We start from the raw sequence: 24,887 nt of genomic DNA on the forward strand, positions 1-24,887 counted from the left end.
GGAGGGCAGCCAGTGGAGGTGCCCTTTATCTGTAAAGGTGAAGACCATTATCCATTATCTTTTATGAAATGAGGAATGCCTTGTGAGGACTGACAGTAGGGAGATTTTGGGTGGGAGCTGAACTCCTGTGTCATGGGGTGCACATACACAAACACATGCACACATACACATGCACACACATACACACAAACACACACGTACACACCTGAGGAAGGATCGTAGGTGCCAGGTGAGCTGAACAGGACCATGCAGCGGAGCTCTCAGAAGGGCCAGAGAAGGGCGCAAACACATCCAGGGGGCTCTGAGGTCTACAGAAATCCAGAGAGGCAATCATGGTTGGCCTCTGATCACATGGGAAGAAGCTTACTGAAGTCTGGGGGCCCCCATTCCAAGGGCCAGCACGAGGCTGGGAGCAGGCAGGACCAGTTTCTTGGGCCACTGCTTGCCATGGTCAAAGGTGGGAGGTGATGCTGTGAACACCCTACCCTGTATTCCAGTGACCCCTCTCACGCCTGGCCAGCCTGGGACACAGACCAGGCACACCTTGGCTTCAGGCCGCCGCCTCCCAGAACTTTATGGCATGGACAGCGTGCTTGCTTGCCTTTTCTGGCCAGTTACCTTCACTGCCACGGACATAGGACTATGAGTGGGGCTGTGGTGGTGGTTATCCAGGTCCTGAGTCCCTGGACCTACAGCCCACAGCTGACATTTGGAAGAAAAGAACATCCTAACGCAGGCGTAGAGGCGCTGCCCTTGCTCGCACTGTCTTGGAGACTCAGCCTCAAATGCAGATCCCCTCCCCGCCGCAGAGCCGCCTCGTGTATCTTCCGGAAACCCTGCAGAAAGGAGGACTCCGGTGTCTGGATTTCGGGGACTCTGACTGTCTTGTCGCCCTGCTCTGGTGAGTGAAGATGCTCAGCATATGGGAACAGACTGAAGCAGCTGACTAATGACTGTTGCCTGGGGAGACCAGGGCCTTGGGGTTTGCATAATTTCCCCAATATATCAGGAAGTGGGTAGCGCAGAGGGACCAGGAGAACAAATATCGAATGCGTCAGTGGTTCTTAACCTTTTTGAGTATGAAAGTTCCTTTTATGGTTAAGAAAGCATCTGTGGTCACAGTTGGTAGTCGTTGTGCATTTAGAATCATGGTTTGGGAACATATATAAGGACTAATAATACCAACAGCAGGGGTTGCAGCCACCCACGTGGTACTTATCAGGTGGCAGGCGTTTGTCTAAGTGCTCTGCATGTCTGTTAATTCACCAAATGCTTATGAAAACCGGGTGGATGGTGTTATTAGTCTCATTTTACAGATGAGGTATTTGAGGCACAGAGAGGTCAGGTGACTTTTCAAGGCCACACAGCCAACAATTGGTGGAGCCAGGATTCAAGCCCTGGTAAGCCAGCTCCAGATTCCACACTCTTAACCATCCTTCTGTGTCCCTCTGCCAGAGAGGGCTACACAGCTATGGCCTGTTATATAGGAGTAGCGTTGTCTGTCAGTATACGTGGGGGACTGGTTCTAGGACCCCCAAGTATGCCCAGACCCCCACATACTCACATCACTGCAGAACCGGCATATACAAAGAGTTGGTCCTCCTTATACTCAGGTTTTACATCCTGAGAACATCATAGTTTTGATTCCCATTCAGTTGAAAAAAATCCATGTATAGGTACACCCATGCGGTTTAAACCCATGCTGCCCGGGGGTCAACCGTGCTGTGCCTTAGTGAAGATGCATGAACTAGACCTGTGTGTATCAACATAGATATATTCCAAACATCTAATCATGGGGAATAAACAAACTGCAGAAGGCTATGGAAGGTATTAATGCATTCATATAAAGTGCAAAACCATGCCGGACAGTACACTGTATCGTTCATGAATACAGGTGTACCTAGTGAAAGCCTGCCTGGGCTTAAAAACACCAAATTCGGGATAGTGATTACTTTCCTGGGAGCCAGCGGCACCAGGAGGGGCAGGCTGGGAGCTCCAGCTGTGTCATTTTTATTTATTAAACCACAGCTGGGGCCAGACATGGTGGCTCATGCTTGTAATCCCAACACTTTGGGAAGCTGAGGTGTGCGGATCACGTGAGGTCAGGAGTTTGAGACCAGCCTGGCCAACATGGTGAAACCCTGTCTCTACTAAAAATACAAAAATTAGCTGAGTGTGGTGGTTGGGAGGCATGAGAATCGCTTGAACCCAGGAGGCAGAGGTTGCAGTGAACCGAGATGCTGCCACTGTGCTCCAGCCTGGGCGACAAAAGTGAAATTCTGTCTCAGAAACAAACAAACAAAACATAGCTGGAGCAAACGTGGCAAAGTGTTAAGGATGGAGTGTTGGGTGCATGAGTATTTGCTGTTATTTCTTTGTATATACATAAACAATTTTATAATATAAAATTTCAACTTGCCATTTGTAACATTTTCAGATGAATTTGCATACATACGTTTTGAACCAGCGTGTGTGATAGAGACTGGTTTCTTTAGTCTGGAGTCTGTGCTTGGTGCATTGAGAGTTTCAGACCCTCTCAGTTACTGCGAGGGTCTCCTCAGGGGTCTCAGCCCACAGGCAGGTAGGATCAGGATGCACCCCTTTTGAGGATAGGGGGATTATGAAGTGTCCAGAGAGTGGTGGCACAGAAGTGGAGACACTAGGGTGTCCAAATGTGGCTCCTGGCTTAGGGGAGATGATTTGTAAAGTAAAATGGCTGCAGAGATTCTGAATCAAGCACGGTTTAGAAGCATCGTGCTTCGTTGGCTCATCACAGACACTGCCGCCAGGGACATTGGAGGTGACTTCTGTTGAGTTTTGCTGACTGCACAGGAGACACTGTCATACCCACAGAGAACAGCAGGGGACATTTCTGCCAGAAACATCACTATGACATAGTAAAAATGATTGTAACCCAGCAACTCAGGAGGCCGAAATGGGAGGATCACTTGAGTCTAGGAGTTCAAGACCAGCCTGGGCAATGTAGGGAGACATCATCTCTGAAAAATAAAATAAATTAGCCAGGCATTTGGGCTGCACCTGTGTATAGTCTCAGCTACTCAGGAGGTTAAGGCAGGAAGATCCCTGGAGCCCAGGAGGATGGAGGCTGCAGTGAGCTATGATGGTACCACCGCACTCCAAGCTGGGTGACAGAGGAAGACCCTGTTTCTTAAAAACAAACAAACAAACAAAAAGATTGTAAGACAGCAAATGTCAACTTGAATTAGTAGCTGAAAAAAATAGGCTGGGCGGGGTGGCTCATGCCTATAATCCCAGCACTTTGGGAGGCCGAGGCAGGCAGATCACAAGGTCAGGAGTTCAAGACCAGCCTGACCAACATGGTGAAACCCCGTCTCTTTTCGTATTTGTAAAAATACAAAAATGAACCAGGCATGGTGGTGGGTGCTTGTAATCCCAGCTACTCGGGAGGCTGAGGCAGGAGAATCGCCTGAACATGGGAGGCGGAGGTTTCAGTGAGCCAAGGTCGTACCCACTGTACTCCAGCCTGGGCAACAAGAGCAAAAAAAAAACTCCAAAAAAAAAAAAAAAAAAAAAAAAAAAAGGCGAGCAGGAGTTCAAAGGGTGGGAACAAATCAGTGACGCGTGAACAGACTGATTTATGAGGGCAGGGGGCAGAGTCCAGCAGCTGCTCAAAGGCCTTTCTGCTTCTGTCGAAACAAGTACGTCACATGCAGAGTTCTAGGCCCTCCTGTGTCGTCCGAAGGATGGGGTGAAGGCCTGGGTTACCGAGGGGTCACGAGGCACCCACAGGTCGGGGATGAGGAGGCCTTGGCCCATTGTGGGAGCGGGTGGTGCGGAAAGCCCATGAGGGCTCTTGAACATTCCCCAGCACCTGACAGCGGCCAGCTGGGGACATCTTCCAGTTGCAGCTCAGCCTTCAAAGTCAAAAGCCAGCATCACCCACAGCACCATCCCCAGATCCATTCTAGGTTCTGCTGAGGTTTTAGGTGGGACTTTCAAAAGCAGAAGAAACGATGCTAAAACCGAAAGGAATTTGCCACTAGGGAGAAATGCTTTCTTTTCACCAGATGACAGACTTCAGGGTTTCTGATGAAAGTCACCGCAATTTCTTCTTTCTCCTTCAGGCCTGATTCTGCTCCCCTCCCCTGTCCTCCCATCCTTTTTTGCCACAACGGGGGAAGCCCTGAAAAACCCTGGTGTTTTCAGAGGCTGTGTGGAGCCCAAGGAAGGGGAGGGAAAGGAAGTGGGGCTGTCATTTACTGACCATTCAGTTCCTGATCGGGTTCCCCAAGAAGCAGCTGGGACTCTCCAACCCGAGCTCACTTCCCCTGGGGTCTCTGTCGTTAGGCAGATGGCACCCCCATGGCTGTCCCTGCCATGCTCCCTCAGACCCCTCCCTGCTGCCTCAGTTTCTCGGCCTCCACCCTTCCCTGCCTCCTGCCTCTCCCTGCCTACCCTTCTCTGGACCCAGGCTCCTTCTGTCTGCCTACAAGCATGCTCAGGTCTCCCCATCTTAAAAACCAGGTCTGAACCCCCTGAAAACCTCTCTCTTGGATTTCACAAACATGCGCTTGTGGAAAGCAGTTTATGCTCTTGAACTGACTCACTGCTCCCACTTCCTCCTGCTGCCATCCAGGGCCTGCCCGTTCCCCCTCCAGCCTCCCTGTCAGCTGAGCCCGCCCTTGGCCAGGCCCTATGGCAGCTCAAGGTGAAGCGGTCCAGTCTCTCAGTCGCACTGGACACCCTGACTGTCCCCTGCCCCGGGCCTCTCTCCCCTGTAGTCTTTGAGGCCTTTACCACTGAGGGGACTGCTCCTTGACCTCCTCCCTACTCTTAATTTTTTTTTTTTTTAATAACAGCTTTATTGAGATACAATTCACATTTTCTGTGCTGTCCCTATCTCAAAGCGTACCATATTCAGAGTTGCGCAGTGATCCCACAGTCCACTGTAGACCTTTTCCACCCCAGAAGGAACCCCGTGCTTCTTAGTGGTCACCCTCTATTTCCCCGCCATGCCCTCCAGGCCCAGGCATCATGAATCTGCGTTGGGCCTCTGATTTGTCTTCATTTTCACCTTCTCTGTCAACCCGTGGTCTGCAGCCTTTGTTTTGCTCTGTACCCCAGGGACCCCTCTCACAGCACAGGTCTGCATTCCAACTGTGCCAATGCTCCCCCGAAGCCCTCCACACCCTTACCCTGGACGGCAGCCTCTTCCTGACTGGTTCGCGCCCCAGCCCGGCCTTCTGCTGCCCTCCCCAGCTCCAGGCTCCTGCAGCACCTTCTCTCCTCATCCCCTCCCTCACCGCTCCTAAGTCCACATGCAGGTTCACACCTCCTCATGCTTCCCACACCTCCTCACACCTCCCACAGCTCCACACACACTTCACACCTCCTCATGCCTCCCACTCACACCTCCCACTCACACCTCTTCATACCTGCCACACCTCCACATGCTTTTCACACCTCCTGTTATGGCTTGGCTGTGTCACCATCCAAATCTCAGCTTGAATTTTATCTCCCAGAATTCCCATGTGTTGTGGGAGGGACCCACAGGGAGGTAATTGAATCATGGGGGCAGCTCTTTCCCATGCTATTCTTGTGATGGTGAATAAGTCTCACAAGATCTGATGGGTTTATCAGGGGTTTCTGCTTTTGCTTCCTCATTTTTTCTCTCTTGTCGCCACCATGTAAGAAGTGCCTGTTGCCTCCTGCCATGATTCTGAGGCCTCCCCAGCCATGTGGAATTGTAAGTCCAATTAAACCTCTCTTTCTTCTCAGTCTTGGGTATGTCTTTACCAGCAGTGTGAAAACGGACTAATATGGTAAATTGGTACCAGGAATGGGGTGTTGCTGAAAAGATACCCAAAAATGTGAAGTAACTTTGGAACTGAGTAACAGACAGAGATTGCAACAGTTAGAGGACTCAGAAGAAGACAGGAAAGTGTGGGAAAGTTTGGAACTTCCTAGAGAATTGTTGAATGGCTTTGCCCAAAATGCTGATAGTGATATGGTCAATAAAATCCAGGCTGAGGTAGTCTCAGATAGAGATGAGGAACTTGTTGGGAACTGGAGCAAAGGTGACTCTTGTTATATTTTAGCAAAGAGATTGGTGGCATTTTACCCTTGCCCTAGAGATTTGTGGAACTTTGAACTTCAGAGAGGTGATTTAGGGTATCTGGCAGAAGAAATTTCTAAGCAACAAAACATTTAAGAGGTGACTTTAGTACTCTTAAAGGCATTCAGTTTTAAAAGGGAAACAGAGCATAAAAATTCATAAAATTTGCAGCCTGACTATACAATAGAAAGGACAAACCCATTTTCTGAGAAGAAATTCAAGCAGGCTACAGAAATGTATATAAATAGCAAAGAGCCTAATATTAATCCTCAAGACCATGGGGAAAATATCCCTAGGCTATGTCAGAGACCTTCACGGCAGCCCCTCCCATCATAGGCCCTGAGTCCCAGGAGAAAAAAGGGGTTTTGTGGGCCGGGCCCAGGGTCCCCATGCTGTGTGCAGCCTAGGGACTTCGTGCCCTGTGTCCCAGCTGCTCCAGCCATGGCTGAAAGGGGCCAATGTAGCGCTTGGGCTGTGGCTTCAGAGGGTGGAAGCCCCAAACCTTGGCAGCTTCCATGTGGTATTGAGCCTGCAGGTGCACAGAAGTCAAGAATTGGGGTTTGGGAACCTCCGCCTAGATTTCAGAAGATGTATGGAAATGCCTGGATGCCCAGGCAAAAGTTTGCTGTGGGGGTGGTGCCCTCATGGAGAACCTCTGCTAGGGCAGTGCAGAAGGGAAATGTGGGGTCAGAGCCCCCACACAGAGTCCCTATTGGGGCACCACCTAGTGGAGCTGTGAGAAGAGGGTCACTGTCCTCCAGACCCCAGAATGGTAGATCCACCGACAGCTTGCACTGTGCACCTGGAAAAGTCACAGACACTCAACACCAGCCCGTGAAAGCAGCCGGGAGGGAGGCTGTACCCTGCAAAGTCACAGGGGTGGAGCTGCCCAAGACCATGGGAACCTACCTACCTCTTGCATCACCATGACCTGGATATGAGATTTGGAGTCAAAGGAGATCATTTTGGAGCTTTAAAATTTGACTGACTTGCTGGATTTCAGACTTGCATGGGCCCTGTAACCACTTTGTTATGGCCAATTTCTCCCACTTGGAATGGCTGTATTTACCCAATGCCTGTACCTCCATTGTATCTAGGAAGTAACTATCTTGCTTTTGATTTTACAGGCTCATAGGCAGAAGGGACTTGCCTTATCTCAGATGAAACTTTGGACTGTGGACTTCTAGGTTAATGCTGAAATGAGTTAAGACTTTGGGGGACTGTTGGGAAGGCACGATTGGTTTTGAAATGTGAGGACATGAGATGTGGAGGGGCCAGGGATGGAATGATATGATTTGACTGTGTCCCCATCTAAATCTCAACTTGAATTGTATCTCCCAGAATTCCCATGTGTTGTGGGAGGGACCTGGGGGGAGGTAATTGAATCATGGGGGCCAGTCTTTCCTGCGCTGTTCTCGTGATAGTGAGTAAGTCTCAGGAGATCTGATGGGATTATCAGGGGTTTCCGCTTTTGCTTCCTTCTCATTTTTTTCTCTTGCCACTGCCGTGTAAGAAGTGCCTTTTGCCACCACCCGTGATTTTGAGGCTTCCCTAGCCATGTGGAATTGTAAGTCCAATTAAACCTCTTTTTCTTCCAAGTCTCGCATATGCCTTCATCAGCAGCATGAAAACAGACTAATACACCTCCTCATACCTCCCATGCCTCCACACTTTTCACACCTCCTCACACCTCCACACACCTCCCATACTGCCTCACACTTCCTACACCTCCCATATCTCCACACACTTTTCACACCTCTTCCCATCTCCTCCCACCTCCCGCACCTCCCCATGCATTCCCACGCCTCTCATACCTCCTCACACCTCCCATGCCTCCTCACACTTTTCAATACCTCCTCACACCTCCCATGCCTCTCCACACCTCCCCATGCCTCCCCACGCCTCTCACACTTCCCACACCTCCTCACACCACTGGTACTTATTACTGACATGTCTGTCTGCCTGTGTATTTCTCTGGGACAGGCCCAGCTTCTCCTTCTTTTTACAATTCTTGGGTCCAACCCAGTGTCTGGTGCTGAGTGTCAGTTGACCTGACTTGAACACCAGCAGTCGGAAAGCCAGGATGATGTAAATTTTCATGTGGCCTCATTTGTTCCTTAGCCTCTCATAGGGGTCACATCTCCCTCTTTTTCATTCTCGTACATCTGGGGACACTGAGCAGGGAGTGCCCACTCTGTCAAAGCACCAGAGAGTATGACAACAGAATTAATGTCTGCTTCCCCACAGGAGCCGTCGCCCCTCCCAGCCAAGTTCCTGCCAAGGTCAGTGGGAGCCAGTGCAGACTGGCGGAGATGGGCAGCCGGATATGAGAGCCCGGCCAGTCAGAGAGCCAGGGTGAGCCAGGAGGTTTAGCTCAAGTTCCGGACACCCATCAATCTTTAGTACAGTCTCTCAGAACACACAGGGGAGTGGGTGGGAGAGTTTAGATTTTTGTTTTTGAAAACTTGGTTTATGCCCTTTAATTAACGAGGGCAAAAGTTGTACTGAAATTATATGTGTGTGTGCTGATATTATCTATATAATAAGTTATATAGATAATGTAAGTGCATATGTATATTATTTCAGTTTCACATGCCAGGAGTTAAAACACAACTTTAAGGAACTTAAGTTTAGGGATTAACTTGAAGGATTAAGGAAGTTTCTAAGCACAGCTTGAATAGTGCCCAGATGAATTCGAGAGAGAGAGAGAGAGAAAGAGATAGATACATAGATGGATGGATGCATGGAGTTTCGCTCTTGTTGCCCAGGCTAGAGTGATGGTGTGATTGTGCAACAGTTCAGCTCACTGCAACCTCTGCCTCCCGGGTTCAGGCAATTCTCCTGCTTCAGCCTCCCAAGTAGCTGGGATTCCAGGCATCTGCCACCACACCTGGCTAATTTTTATAGTTTTAGTGGAGACAGGGTTTCACCATGTTGGCCAGGTTGGTCTTGAACTCTGGTGATCCACTTGCCTCAGTCTTCCAAAGTGCTGGGATTACAGGTGTGAGCCACTGCGCCCAGCCCAAATTCAAGATATATTGCCACAAATTATAAGAAGTGGATAGAGTTTTTCAAAATCATGGTCAAGGCTTTTATTTTGATGTTGTTAGCACTGTGGCTTTGAGCTTGGGAGGATCAAAATGACTGATTTAACATCAGATTGTGCCTTGATGGCCGGGCGCGGTGGCTCACGCCTGTAATCCCAGCACTTTGGGAGGCCGAGGTGGGCGGATCACGAGGTCAGGAGATCGAGACCACAGTGAAACCCCGTCTCTACTAAAAATACAAAAAATTAGCCGGGCGCGGTGGGGGGCGCCTGTAGTCCCAGCTACTCGGGAGGCTGAGGCAGGAGAATGGCGTGAACCCGGGAGGCGGTGCTTGCAGTGAGCCGAGATCGCGCCACTGCACTCCAGCCTGGGCGACAGAGCGAGACTCCGTCTCAAAAAAAAGAAAAAAAAAAAAAAAAAGATTGTGCCTTGATATGCTGATGACTTTTTCCCTTCAGGCAGGCAGGTGGATCTAGTGATGAAATGAGTGAGGGTTTGTGAATTATCTGCTTCTTGGCTGGCGTAAGTCATCCTTTCCTTTCAGGGCTAGAATGGTGAACTCCAGGGCCCTCTTGTACTCAGTGCATTGCTTGATCTGTGTTCATGTTCGTGGGGTAAAGGCTGGGGAGCATCTTAAAGTTGCTGCTGCTTCTCCTTTGTTGTTGTTATTGTTATCATCACTCTTATTAAGGCTGCCGTGAACCTTCTGTTCATGCTTGGTTCCATAGCACAGTGCTTTGCAAACTCTATTCCTGGGAACACGCATTAGGAAGACTGTAACTGGTCAAATAAATTTGGAAAACCACTGTCTACCGTATGTTTCTCTTGAAGATTGATGATGTATCTGCCTTTGAAAGGCTCTGAGAATTCCTGCAGGGGGAGACAGTTTTCCTAGCAGTTTCTGAACTTGTTTGATCACATGACATTTATTTTCAGTAATATTTCTTACTAATTTCCAGTTCTGCTGGGACAGCTTGAGGAGGCCTGCCTCAGAATAAATTCTTACAAGTGGAATTGTTGGGGCAAAGCGTATGAACATTTATATATGGTGGCCCGGAGCACTGCAATATAGCCGCTTTATGTGTTGGATAAGAGTAATCCAGGAGCGTTGAACTGAGTTCCCTACCACTCAGTAAACCCCACTAAGTAGGCAAAATACCAAAACAGATTTTTATATTGAACGGGTCAAACACTTTTAAAAAAATTCTGTAGTTTCTTCTTCTCACTTTGGCATTTGTGAAGAAGCCTCAGTTATTAAAAGCAAGATCCCTCAGGACTGTTTAACAGAAGGGCATTGTTCTACATTGCATGAAATCGGTAGCATATTTTGTAATGGAACTTTGGAGTCATGTATTAATCTGTTTCTTGTTTCTAAGAGAGGTTGTTTGGTAACGTGTCCTTTTATGGGTATCAGAGAAATACCAAAGGTGATGTGTCTTGACTAAAATCCCGTGGGGGGTTGTCAGATAAAGCGGAACCAGGACTTCTTTAAAGGAGGGTTGCTGTACTGAGCCATCTGTTGCACCATTACCAGAGAAAAATATTTTAATGTATACATGGTGTAAACCCCTACCTCTTACCTATTTCCAAAAAGGATTTATGACAAAGAGAAAACTCACAGCAGAACCGAATAATTCTTCTAGAAGGTTGGAAGGCTCACCTGTGAAGCTCGGAGGAGGTTATAAAAGGGAAGAAGTGCTTACTTAAAAGTCTTTAGGAATGGCCGGGCACAGTGGCTCACGCATGTAATCCCAGCACTTTGGGAGGCCAAGGTGAGTGGAGCACTTGAGGTCAGGTGTGAGCCACCGTGCCTGGCCATCATAAGATCATTATCTTATGGTTTTTTTTTTAAGAGCTGAGGCCTCACACTATGTTGGCGAGGGTGGTCCCGAACTCCTGGGCACAAGCGATCCTCCCACTTCAGCCATCTCCCTGAGAAGCAGCGGAGAGTGGATGTGACCGGGGGATTCATGAGGGAGAGGAGGACCAGGCGGGTATGCATGTTGAGCACCGGGGTTCAGGAGCTTCAGGGGACTGTGGGAGGAAAGGCTCCGAGGCCGAGGGTGGGTTTAGGAACTCCATGGAGAGCAGTTTGCTTGCAAGTGGGGAATCTGAGTCTTCTTTCCCCACCCCAGCTTCATTGAGGTATAATTGACAAAGATGGAATATATTCAAAGTGTGCACTGTGATGTTTTGATAATACATATACATGAGGAATGATTCCCACAGTCAAGCTAGTTAATAACATATCCATCACCTTACATAGTTGCCCACCCTTGTTTTGTGGTGAGAACACTTAAGATCTCTCTTAGCAAATTTCAAGTATACAATACATTGTTACAGACTGTAGTCACCACGCTGTGGAACTCGCCAGGACTTACTCAACATGGCTGGAGGACACTACGCTAAGTGAAAGAAGCCAGGCATAGAAAGACAAATAGATCCCGCTTATATGTGGAATCTAAACAGGTTAGAACTTGTAGAAATAGAGAGTACAGTGGTGGTTGCCAGGAGCTGGGGGATGAAGGGGCTGTGGGGGGAGAATGGAGAGATGTTGGTCAAAGAGTCCAGACTTGCTGGAATGGGGGTCTTCAGCTACTCGACAGATTGTTTCTGAAAAGCTATCCTGTCTCCTCCAGTCTTCCACACCCTTTCTGTCTTCTCCCAGTACTGTACTGCAACCCTATTAAACCCCAGGGATCCGTGTGCTCATGTATAACTGCTCCACGGGCTACCCCAGTCCCCAGAGACCCCCCCGCCCACTGAGATCCCCATGAGCCTGGGCCCCTGCTTGAATCTCCAGCACATGCTGTAGCAGTAGCAGCCTCCCTGTCTGGGGAGTGGAAGCGTGCGTGGACGTCTACTTTCTGCCTCCTCTTCACCTTCTCGAAGGCTCTGCCAGGCTCTCTGCCATCCAGTGTGTGTGGGCAATTCAGCAATTGTGAAGACTTAGAAAAGAGCTTGAGAAATGCCAGTCTGCAATATTTCTCTTTTAGAAAACAGTCCGCCGGGCGCGGTGGCTCAAGCCTGTAATCCCAGCACTTTGGGAGGCCGAGGCGGGTGGATCACGAGGTCAGGAGATCGAGACCATCCTGGCTAACACGGTGAAACCCCGTCTCTACTAAAAAATACAAAAAACTAGCCGGGCGAGGTGGCGGGCGCCTGTAGTCCCAGCTACTCGGGAGGCTGAGGCAGGAGAATGGCGTAAACCCAGGAGGCGGAGCTTGCAGTGAGCTGAGATCTGGCCACTGCACTCCAGCCTGGGCGACAGAGCGAGACTCCGCCTCAAAAAAAAAAAAAAAAAACAGTCCAGTGTAATACTTCCATAGTCCAGAGACGTTTTGTTATTTTCAATGTACCGCAGTGTTTGAGGCCTGGGTAGGCAGACACTTACTAATTTGGTGCCAGCAAAAATGCTAATAAAGAGAGTGGACTGCTTATCTTAAATAAGAATCTTAAGGCCGGGTGTGGTGGCTCACGCCTGTAAGCCCAGCACTTTGGGAGGCTGAGGCTGGTGGATCACCTGAGGTCAGGAGGTCGATACCAGCCTGGCTAACATGGTGAAATCCCATCTCTACTAAAAATACAAAAATTAACTGGGTGTGGTGACACCTGTAATCCCAGCTACTCGGGAGGCTGAGGCAGGAGAATCACTTGAACCCAGGAGGCAGAGGTTGCAGTGAGCCGAAATGGCGCCATTGCACTCCAGCTTGGGCAACGAGAGTGAAATTCCATCTCAAAAAAAAAAAAAAAAAAAATCTTAAGAGAAATACTTGGCCATGGTAGACTAGTAATACATTTACTTTTGTTTTCTTTTTTTTAACCATCCTTTACTGTTAAAACTGTATGTGCAACATAAGAAATATTTGGCATAACAAATGTGGATGTTTCAATTACAAAATATGTGCCCCAGCACAGGGGGCTGCAGGGGCAGAGGAATTCCCAGTGATGGTATCAGTCTGGTTCTGTCAACCTGCCATGTTTTTCTGTCGTTGCAGGTGATTTTCAAAGCCAAGTCAAAATATTCTCCAGAATTACTCAAATACCGGTAAGTACCGCGGGGCATCTCTTTCTGTGGTAGAAGGGGAAAGTGCTGACATGTGAGTCTCATCTCTCCGTCAGGGTTTGCACACATCGCTGCTCTGTGAGCCGCCAGAAGCAGTCCTGCCTGCTGGCTGGCTGCCCACAAGCATCGTGTGCATTGCCGGTGACAGTCAGGTCATCGAATCATGACTTCATGAATCATGGGGGCTTGCATCATACTTACCCAGTTCGGAAACAAGAGCCTGGTGCCTTTCCTAACAGGAGGAAACAGATGGGAATAAAATAGGTGTATGTTGCCTCTAAACCTTTCTGAGAAGTAAGAGCCTCAGCAGAAGGAAACAGGGTTCCTTGAAGATGCGGTGCTTTGCCAGGTGCTCCCCGTTCCCCATCCTGCCCCTCCCATGCTCCCAGTGCAGGTGCAGTTGCAGGTGTAGGTGCAGGTGCAGCTGCAGCTGTGGAAGGGCCTTGCCCCTGCAGCCTACCACCTGGTGGCCTTACGTGCCTTGTCTCAGCTGCTGGTAGGCTCCGGCTCCTTGTTTTCCGGAACTTCAGAGCCCATTGAACCCTAAGTTGCTACACAGCTACTTGAAAGGTATCCATCCACATCCAGAAATACCGTTCTGACCATTCAGTGCTCAGTTAGGCACCACGAGGAAGAATGTATTATAGTTGAGAAGTGGACACTATATTTGTAAAGATGGCTTAACACAAAGGCTTGCAGAATCAGGCAAAGCAGGATATGTAACATGCCAAAAGCATGGACACCGGGAGGCATGGACATTTTGTGGAAGAAGAGAGGCTTGTGCTGGAGTGTAATCTGGAAGGGAACCTCTTAAGTTATGTGAAGAGGGGGATCTGCATTTTCTTTTTCTTTTTTTTTTTTTGAGACGGAGTCTCGCTCTGTCCCCCTGGCTGGAGTGCAATGGTGCGATCTCGGCTCACTGCAAGCTCCGCCTCCCGGGATCACGCCATTCTCCTGCCTCAGCCTCCTGAGTAGCTGGGACTACAGGCGCCCACCACCTCGCCCGGCTAATTTTTTTTTTTTGTATTTTTAGTAGAGACGGGGTTTCCTGACCTTGTGATCCACCCGCCTCGGCCTCCCAAAGTGCTGGGATTACAGGTGTGAGCCACCGCGCCCGGCCTGCATTTTCCTATGTAGGGGTTCATAGCTCTCCCCAGATTTTCAAAGAGGCCTATGACTTTCCTAAGGCCAAGAACCAGTGGCTTAAAGAATAGTCAGGTTTGGCCGGGCATGGAGGCTCACGCCTGTAATCCCAGCACTTTGGGAGGCCAAGGTGGGCTGATCACTTGAGGTCAGGAGTTCGAGACCAGCCTGGCCAACACAGTGAAACCCTGTCTCTACTAAAAATACAAAAACTATCTGGGCGAGCTGGCGCACATCTGTTGTCTCAGCTACTTAGGAGGCTGAAGTGGGAGAATCACTTGAGCTCAGGAGGCAGAGGTTTCAGTGAGCCAAGATTGTACCACTGTGCTCCAGCCTGGGCAAGAGAGTGAGAATCCATCTCAAAAAAAAAAAAGAATGGTCAGGTTTGACTGGGGTTGGGGGAGGAGAACAGGCCTCTGGAAGAGGCGAGGGGGTGCAGCGTGAGTCCAGGGGTTCTGGCGTCTCTGCCCAGGAGAACTCCACTGCCTCCGGCAAACATTTCTGAAAAGGTGACTGGCCATCACCTCCTTGGGTCAAAATGAAAAATTATTTTGTCATTTTAAAAAATATGTTAAATCGTATACATATTTTATTTAAATATATATCATCTAAAAATACATAAAGACTTTTTACTTAAAATTCTGAAGGTGTAATAGTTTAATCCTGAGTTTATATCCAAGGAAACCAGTTCAGAAAGTTTCTCTGAAGTTCAGAAAGTTCTGTGAAGGTGCCTGGGCCAAGATACAAGTCCCAAGACTCACCATCCCGGGCTCTGTTTTGTTTGTCACCTGATCTTGCTGTCTCCCTTCACTGCTTTGCACGTGGCTCAGTTCACGTCTCTGCCAGACTCAGGTGGAGCCTCAGCATCCGCTATGAAATGATGTTGGTCCCAAGGAGAGCAATTTAAAGTGCAGGTTGAGTGTCCCTAATTTGAAATGCTTGGGACCAAAAGTATTTCAGATTTCAGATTGGATTTTGAAATATCTGCATATACAGGCTGGGCACAGTGGCTCACTTCTGTAATCCTAGCACTTTGGGAGGCTGAAGAGGGTGGATCATTTGAGGTCAGAAGTTTGAGACCAGTCTGACCAACATGGTGAAACCCCATTTCTACTAAAAATACAAAAATTAGCTGAGTGTGGTGGCACATGCCTGTAATCCCAGCTACCCAGGAGGCTGAGATGGGAGAACTGCGTAAGCCTAAGGGGTGGAGGTTGCAGTGTGTGGAGATCACGCCACTGCACTCCAGCCTGGGCAACAGAGCGGACTCTGTCTCAAAAAAAAAAAAAAAAAAAAAAAAAGGAAAAAGAAATATTTGTGTATACATAATGAGAGATGAGGGGATTGGATGGGACACAAGTCTAACATGAAATGTATTTATGTTTCAGATAAACCTTATACACATCTCCTGAAGGCAGTTTTGTACAGTATTTTTAATAATTCAGCATAAAACAGTTTTAACTGTTTTGACTGCAATCCATCACATAAAGTCCGGTGTGGAATTCTCCAATTGTAGCATCATGTTGATAGATGCTCAAAAAGTTTCAGATTTTGGAGCATTTCAGATTTTGAATTTTCAGGTTAGGGATGTTCAACCCGTATAAAGTACAAGTAGACAGTTCCCTCTCTTCTCCAGTAACAAAATAGTAGCCTCGCCTCTGCATCTATAGTCTTTGCCCTGCATGCCCCCACCAGAAATGTACGTCAAAGCGTGAGTGAAGATGGGTGTGGAGAACATTCTGTCTGATTAGATCATGGAACTGATTTTATCTTGGAAGCAGTTGAGGCTAGGGTAATTAAATGTCTTCTAAAGGTGGAATATGAAAGCACTGGTCAGAAGGGAAATTGTTTAAAAAGCTTTCAACCTCTGAGCACAAGGACTGGGGTCTTCAGGTGAGAAGATATGTGCGTGGGGCAGTCCTCGCTTGATCCTTGAGCCAAAGTGTACCTCAAAGACAGGCTGTGCTGACAGTTATGGCTGCATTTTATTGGGAAGGGATTTGCAGAAATGAAGGGAGAAGATGGGGAGAAATATAGTTGGATCCAGATGTTAAAAATGAGATGTTTGGGACCCGGCACGGTGGCTCATGCCTGTAATCCCAGCACTTTGGGAGGCCGAGGTGGGCAGATCACCTGAGGTCAGGAGTTCAAGACCTTCCTGGCCAACATGGTGAAATCCCGTCCCTACTAAAAATAGAAAAATTAGCCGGGCGTGGTGGTGCACACCTGTAATCCCAGCTACTTGGGAGACTGAGGCAGGAGAATCACTTGAACCCAGGAGGTCGAGGTTGCAGTGAGCTGAGATTGCGCCATTGCATACCAGCCTGGGCAACAAGAACAAAAACGCCATCTCAAAAAAAGAGAAAAAAAAAAGTGAGATGTTTGGGCCAGTGAAGTTGGAGAGTTCCTTGAAACAGGAGGGTGAGGTTTCAATGGGAGATGCCTGTTAACCCAGTCCTAGTGATTTTGTTGCCAAATGTAAAGAAATACTAGGAGTTATTCCTGTGTAGGCACATCTTTAGTCTCATCTATAGAATTCCTCAGTTCTCTTAAACCAGACGCCACTAGAGACATTCAGGCCACAGTCTGTCCCTTGAGATGATTTGGTATGTTGGCTTCTAAATAGATTGGCTTCTCTAATTTAATCATGACTCCCTTGAAATAAAACATGAGCCATTAGTCTAGAACTAGTTGAAACTTTCCACTCCAATCTATTCCTGTGGTAATTCACTGGTTTTGAAGATAATTTATATTCAGCTCAGCCAAGAACCACTTTATTTTTCACTTAAAGCCTCCTCTGCCCGCTCACATCTGCTAGCTCAGAGTTTTGCTGGAGTGGAAGGCAGTTTGATTCAGGCTTTCTCTTTCTCAGTCCGTGTATTTTAATTTATTTGGTTTAAGAAGTGTGAACATTGGGCATGGGAGTGCTCAAGAACACGTTGATTTTAGGCCGGGCGAGGTGGCTCAAGCCTGTAATCCCAGCACTTTGGGAGGCCGAGACGGGTGGATCACGAGGTCAGGAGATCGAGACCATCCTGGCTAACACGGTGAAACCCCGTCTCTACTAAGAAATACAAAAAACTAGCCGGGCGAGGTGGCGGGCGCCTGTAGTCCCAGCTACTCGGGAGGCTGAGGCCGGAGAATGGCGTGAACCCGGGAGGCGGAGCTTGCAGTGAGCTGAGATCCGGCCACTGCACTCTAGCCTGGGCTACAGAGCGAGACTCCGTCTCAAAAAAAAAAAAAAAAAAAAAAAAGAACACGTTGATTTTAAACATTTTCAACTGTTTGCCCTCTAGCTTTGTGATTTTTTAAATAAGTAAAAAATATAGTGAGCCAGGTTTTCTTTTTTTTTTTTTTTTTTTTTTAAAGAGACAAGGTCTCAACCAGGCTGGAGTGCAGTGGCGGTGGTGCAGTCATAGCTCACTACAGCCTTAATCTCCTGGGCTCAAGCGATCCTCCTGCCTCAGCTTCCAAAGTAGCTGGGAATACATGTGTACGTCGCTACATCCAGCTACCAAAAAAAAAATTTTTTTTGTAGAGACAGTGTCTTGCTATGTTGCCCAGGCTGGCCTTGAACTCCTGGACTCAAGCAACTCTCCCTCCTTGGCTTCACAGAGTGCTAGGATTATAGGTACACGCCACCACGCCTGGCCTGCTTTTCCGTTTCTTTAAGTGAAAAAGCAGTGGCTTATGTTTGTAATCCTAGCGCTTTGGGAGGCTGAGGTGGGAGCATCACTTGAACCCTGGAATTCAAGACCAGCTGTGACAACAGAGCAAGATCCCATTGCTACAAAAAAAAAAAAAAATTCAGCTGGGCGTGGTGGTGCGCGCCTGTATTCCCAGCTACTCAGAATGCCGAGGTGAGAGACTTGCTTGAGCCTAGGAGATTGAAGCTGCAGTGAGCTGTGATTGCACTACTGCTCTCTACCCCGGTGACAGAGCAAGACCTGACCCAAAAAAAAAAAAAAAAGGCAAGAAAGGGAGGGAACAAAAGAGAAAGGAAGAAAGGAAGGGAAGGAAAGAGAGAGAAAGGAAGGGAGGGAGGGGAACAGAAAGAGGAAGGAAGGAGGGAGGGAGGGAAGAATGAAGGAAGGAAGCGATGGTATTGAGAGAGACATTTAAAGCATGCTTTACAGCCCCTTGCTTCTGTCGCCTCCCAGTGGGAGGTGGTCAGGTGCTGCTGTGTTGGCTGCCTTGAAGACTCGCCTCACGCCTGCATCTGCTGACCAGCAGCACTGATCCTTCTGGTCCTATAAGCAAAGTGGTCTTCCCAGATGCGGGGTCACACTGATTGTTTTATTTCTTTGGGTCATTTCTGTCATCATGCCAAGATGAGCTATTTATCCTGGCCCTATGGTTTAGGTTAAAAAGAAGTAGTTTTGGGGGCAATGTACAAAACTCTGTTTCTGTGAAAACATACTTTTTTGATACAGTTATTCTGGCCCCCTTTTAAAACTCTCTCACTACACCTCCAGGTCACTCCCTTTCTACCACAGCTGCAGGCATAGAGGGAAAAAAACTTGTTTTGCAAGATGGTTTTGCATTATAAAAGTGATAACAAGCATATTAGGAAAAAAATTATAAAATAGAAAAAGATAGACATTTTGTGAATGTAGACATGTGGAAAGAAAAAAAGCAAGTCCACTGAACCTTCCTTCCTCCCAACATAAATCCCCCTCCAGCCCTAAGGAAATACAATGATGTCTGTATTGCATTTCCAATTTTGCATCCTGACTTTTTAACTTGATGTTAGATCACACATATTTTTTCCATATCGTTTCAAATCTCCCAACACAGCCTCCTTTCTTAAGATAATAACAGGCTTTTGTTTAGTAGACTAAACAAAGCCTCCTAAAGGCTCAGAGAATAGGATTTGATACATAAAAATCAAGGGGGAGGAAGGTTCCAGGCAGAAAAATCAGCTTGCAGAAAGACGGGAGGTGGAGACACCCGGACATGTTTAAAACATGGAGTTGACTGGGTGCGGTGGCTCACGCCTATAATCCCAGCATTTGGGAGGCCGAGGCGGATGGGTCACGAGGTCAGAAGATCGAGACCATCCTGACTAACACGGTGAAACCCCATCTCTACTAAAAATACAAAAAATTAGCCGGGCATGGTGGCGGGCGCCTGTAGTCCCAGCTACTCGGGAGGCTGAGGCAGGAGAATGGCGTGAACCCGGGAGGCGGAGCTCGCAGTGAGCCGAGATCACACCACTGCACTCCAGCCTGGGCAACAGAGCCAGACTCCGTCTCAAAAAAAACAAAAAAACAAAAAAACAAAACAAAACATGGAGTTGACCAGCTTGATTAGCATGTAGCCTGTCCATGGATTGAGCTGCCTCTTGAGTGCTTGGGTCTGGAAGATGCAGGGTGGGGCTTTAGGGCAAAGGTGAATTAGGAAACTACATTAGTTCTGGTCAGAGGCATGAGACAGTGTGTGGGGCTGTCACAGGAGGCATGGATAGAGTGGGAATGAAGAATCTACTGACCTTGACAATGGATTACATAGCGGGTGGATGGAATCAAAGCAGCACATTACAGTTAAAGAGTCTATGAAAAGCTATGGCACCTTTAACAGAAATAGGAATACTTAGAGGCGTGTTAGAAGAGGGACACAGGCTGGGTGTGGTGGCACGCGCTTGTAGTCCTGGCTACTCAGGAAGCTTAAGTGGGAGAATCGCTTGAGCCTGGGAGTTCAGGGCTGCAGTGAGCTAGGATTGCATCACTGCACTCCAGCCTGGGTGACAGAGCAAGACCCCAACTCAAAAAAAAAGGACATTTGGAATTGAGTTTGGGACATGCTGGCTTGAGGGGGCAGGGCCTCCGAATGGCAGGCTGTTAGGGACATGAGTCTGGACTCAGATCAGAGGCGTGGCTTGAGACAAAAGATGTTCGAAGTCAGTCGTACAAAAGTCATGATTGAAGCTACAGAAAAAAGCATATTTTCTGAGGAAGAGTGAAGGCCAGGTGCAGTGGCTCACAGCTATAATCCCAGCACTTTGGGAGGCCGAGACGGGAGGATCACTTGAGGCCAGGAGTTCGAGGCTGCAGTGAGCCATGCTTGTGTCACTGCATTCCAGCCTCGGTGACACAGATGCTGTCTCTTAAAAAATACAGAAAATCCTAAGAGAAAACAAATTTTCTACTCATTAAGTGGAAGCGAATGATCATCAAGGCCTTCATCCTCATTGTGTTTATGCTGAGTAAGTGGAGGAGGAGGAGGGAGAGGAAGGCCTTGCTGTGTCAAGGGTGGCAGTGGAGGAAAATCCATACATAAGTGGCCCTGCACAGTTCAAACCTGTATTGCTCAAGGGTCAGCTGTATTTCAAACAGCACCCACAAGGAATCATCTGGAAAACGTAAGTGGCTGCTTATGTGGAATGTGTGTACACACCAGCAAGGGTCCAGAAACAATAGGGCCATGGCCAGCCGGTTCTAGATGTTTCTATCTAGTGCACTTCACAGAAGCACAGCAGATAAAACAATAAAAGCAGGGCTTTTGAGAATCTGGAATACAGATTTTTGGTAACTCCCAAGTGGCCCTGCCTTTGTTTCTCTCCACAGCTCCTTTGGCTCATACCCCCCTCCCCTGATTCCCCCATCACTGCGAGAACATGGGGCAGAGCACATGAAAACCTGTAAAACCCTCAAAGCTCCACAGGCATGATTTCCCTGGCCCACTCCATGGCCCCAAGAGACTGACACGGAACACCTCCAGCTCTAGAGAGGAGAAAGCAGCGGGGCTTGCTTGGTTAGGCGACTGGCTCAAGGTCTCATGCAAATTTCAGTTTCCTGATTCTGACCTCCTACACCCAGGGCTTTACAGCAGGTTCCAGGAGGAGAAGAAGCACTGCCACGTTGAATGCAGTGTTCCACAGTGCCAGGTGATCCTGACCGTGGAAACATGAGAACATGAAGCAAAGAGTGTGTCATAGAATTGAAAGATAGGGCACTTAGTGGGAGCCCAGCATGGCATTTTGAGGCTGGGGATGTGGGAGGGTGGGGCTGCCCCTCTCATGCCCACAGTCTGGTGGGGAAGAGGTTGGAGGTGCGGAGGGAACAGCAGGGCCTGTGACATGAATGGAGGGGACTTGCTCAGTGATCAGGGCCTAGAAAAGAATCTGTCCATGACAAATCATTAATGTCTGTTTGAAAAGCTCTGAGCGCATCATGACACGTGAGGTCAAATCCCCAAGACTTCACAGTGCTCCCCATCATCACACAGCTCTTGGGGGGTGGGGGACGCTGTTCCCATCCCACTGCAGCCATGCTGGGGTGGCGGCTCCCCTCCTGCATGTCCGACTTGCTCATCTGTCTGATGCAAGTATTGTATCGCTCCTCCAGGGCACACACGTTCCTTAATGTGGCACCTTCCTGCCCCCCTGAGCTGCTTGGAGGCCCCGGGCCGCCTGGTCTTCATCCCACTCTCTCAGAACGGGCCTGATGAACAGCCAGCCCCAGGGCTGTGCAGCGAGAAGCCTGCAGTCTTTTTCGCCTCCCCAGAAAGTTGTTTAATTCCCCTGTGACGGCTCGTTTCCCCACTAGCCAGGGGAAGACCTAGCAGCTGCTGTGCTAGAGCATTCATAGGAAATAAAAGGGCAGCTCTTGAGAGCTGATGTCATGCTTTTTGGACTGACTCCTTCTTCCCTCCCTCTTAAACCTTCTTCATGGAGACCCTGCCACCTACAGCGTGGATGGAGAGAGTGGAAATGGGGAGTCTCATTTTCCACGGGACTTTCTGTCTAGGGAGACGCAGGCATTGATCAGATGGTCGCCCGTCTGTTTTGTTATAAACTGTGATGAGTCTGTGAAGTTAAAATACAGGGGACCAGGAGAGCAGATGTCACAGAAACCTGACTGCCTGTGTACCCGTGGTGTGTGTGCATGTGTGGAGGTGCAGGGAGAGTCGAGGGGTGTGTCTGCTGCAGTGCTGTTTGAGCTAAGATCTAGAGGATGAGCGGGAGCCGGGTAGACAAAGTTCTTTGGTAGAACTGGGTTCTGAAAGTTATGTGAGAGGTTTTCCCAGTGGGTAGTACATTATTAATTACAAGACATAAAATGCCATTCAGATTAGCCTGAGTAAGTGGGGGTTGCTATGTCACGATGGAATCTGAAGGCAGGAAATAAAACTGCAGCTGGGCATGGACCTGGGTGGGCTGAACCAAGGTCTCTTTGGCCCATACTGCTCCTCTCTGTCTCTTTTTCTCTGTCTACCTCTTTCTCTTCTACCCCCTGTCTCTCCCTACCCACTCCCTCATCATCAGTGGCATGTCTAGATCTGGGACTAGAATCCCAGTTTCCATGTCTGGGTTTTCTCATAGATTTTATACAGGTCACTTAGGAAGTGTGTAGCTCTGAGAAACTACAGGTTAAAAATGGCCAATGAAGTAGAGTTTTGCATCTATTGATACTTGGGGAGTTTCTGTGGCATGTTTTTTTTTTTTTTTTTTTTTTTTTTTGAGACTGAGTCTCACTGTGTCACTCAGGCTAGAGTGCAATGGCGCGATCTCGGCTCACTACAAGCTCCACCTCCCGGTTCAAGTGATTCTCCTGCCTCAGCCTCCCGAGTAGCTGGGATTACAAGTGCGTGCCTTAACCTCCTGAGCAGCTGGGATTACAAGGGCGTGCCACCACGCCCAGCTAATTTTTGCATTTTTAGTAGAGATGGGTTTTCACCATGTTGGCCAGGCTGGTCTTGAACTCCTGACCTCAAGCAATCCACCCACCTCGGCCTCCCAAAGTACTGGGATTACAGGCGTGAGCCACTGCACCTGGCCTGTGGCAGATTTTTAATCACATTAGTGAGTGCTCTCTGGACTCCATGTCAATAATGACTTTTGGGGGTAAAATGTGTTATACAAATTCATTATCTCATCTAATCCCCACAAAAGACCTATAAATAAGGTAGGTATTATGTAGTCTTATTTTCAAGTGATGGAACCAAGGCTCAGAGAGGTTGCATTTGGCCTAAGTTAATTCTGACAATGTGGAGTTCAGAATGCCTGTAAAACCCCGTCCCCAGCCGTGCTCTCCTCTCTTTGATGTGAGTAGGGAGTGCTCAGTGAGTGTCCACACCAGCCAACGTGTGTGAGCTCTCAGTCCTCACAACATCCCACAGATAGGGAAAGTGGGGTTCAGAGAGGTAAAGGACCATCCAGAGCCACAATTTGGGGTCAGTTTGTAATTTGAATCTGGGAACGTCTACTGCCAAAGTCCAAGCTCTTTTTTTTTTTTTTTTTTTTTTTTTTTGAGAGGGAGTCTTATTCTGTTCCCCAGGCTGGAGTGCAGTGGCGCGATCTTGGCTCACTGCAAGCTCTGCCTACCGGGTTCACGCCATTCTCCTGCCTCAGCCTCCCGAGTAGCTGGGACTACAGGCACGTGCCACCACGCCTGGCTAATTTTTTGTATTTTTAGTAGAGACGGAGTTTCACCGTGTTAGCCAGGATGGTCTTGATCTCCTGACCTCGTGATCCGCCCGCCTCGGCCTCCCAAAGTGCTGGGATTACAGGCGGGAGCCACCACACCCGGCCATCCAAGCTCTTAAATGTAACCTTTGGTGTGTCTGCTTCTAGCAGTTCACCAAAACACATCACAGTTTCCTTCTAGGTCGACCTGGGATGGGCAGTTGACAAGTTTCTCTCATGCTTTCCAGGTTGCCCCTCTACCTGGCCTCCCTCTTCATCAGCCTTGTTTTCCTGTTGGTGAATTTAACCTGTGCTGTGCTGGTAAAGACGGGAAATTGGGAGAGGAAGGTTATCGTCTCCGTGCGAGTGGCCATTAATGACACACTCTTCGTGCTGTGTGCCGTCTCTCTCTCCATCTGTCTCTACAAAATCTCTAAGATGTCCTTAGCCAACATTTACTTGGAGTCGAAGGTAGGTAGAAATGTGGTCAAGATCCCTCCCATGAAACGTGTTCTAAAAATAGTTTCCTGGTTTGCAAAAGTGCATTTTGATGAATTTTAGACTTGATTTTGCCTTGACTTTCTCTGTTTTATTGTGTCCCACACAGGGGCTACTCACTTTTTTTTTTTTTTTTTTTGACACGGAGTCTCACTCTGTCGCCCAGGCTGGAGTGCCGTGGCGCGGTCTCGGCTCACTGCAAGCTCCACCTCCCGGGTTCATGCCTTTCTCCTGCCTCAGCCTCCCGAGTAGCTGGGACTACAGGCACCTGCCACCACGCCTGGCTAATTTTTTGTATTTTTAGTAGAGACGGGGTTTCACCTGTTAGCCTGGATGGTCTTGATCTCCTGACCTCATGAGCTCACCCCTGTGGCACACAAGCTAACAAAGCACTACTGGCAAAAGAAAATAGTATCTCAGGTTTAGTTAATGACTGACTGTCTAATAACAGTACTCAAAAGTCAGTTTTAGTTTTTTGGTCATGTTAACTATCCATTTTGAGCCAGGGGTCTTTTAACTGTCTTTGGAAATTGATAGCTTCATAACGTGGGGCACAAATCACTGATGTCCACATAATTCCAAGCCCAAAGTCACATGAGGGCTCCTGTATTCCCAGCCTCAAAGACTCTG

At 48.3% G+C, this 24,887-nt stretch overlaps 1 protein-coding gene across 1 annotated transcript in view; it reads left to right on the top strand.

Annotated features, from left to right (window-relative positions):
- GPR137B (G protein-coupled receptor 137B) overlaps window positions 1-24,887 on the top strand; it is a 71,510-nt gene that overhangs the window by 15,822 nt on the left and 30,801 nt on the right. The window contains exons 2-3 of the mRNA XM_025385389.1: window positions 13,143-13,192; window positions 24,008-24,230. Coding sequence (XP_025241174.1) covers window positions 13,143-13,192; window positions 24,008-24,230 — 273 coding nt within the window. The remainder of the gene's footprint in view (window positions 1-13,142; window positions 13,193-24,007; window positions 24,231-24,887) is intronic.

The sequence above is a fragment of the Theropithecus gelada genome, chromosome 1 (genome assembly GCF_003255815.1).
Source record: "Theropithecus gelada isolate Dixy chromosome 1, Tgel_1.0, whole genome shotgun sequence".
In the NCBI taxonomy this organism is placed as follows: domain Eukaryota; kingdom Metazoa; phylum Chordata; class Mammalia; order Primates; family Cercopithecidae; genus Theropithecus; species Theropithecus gelada.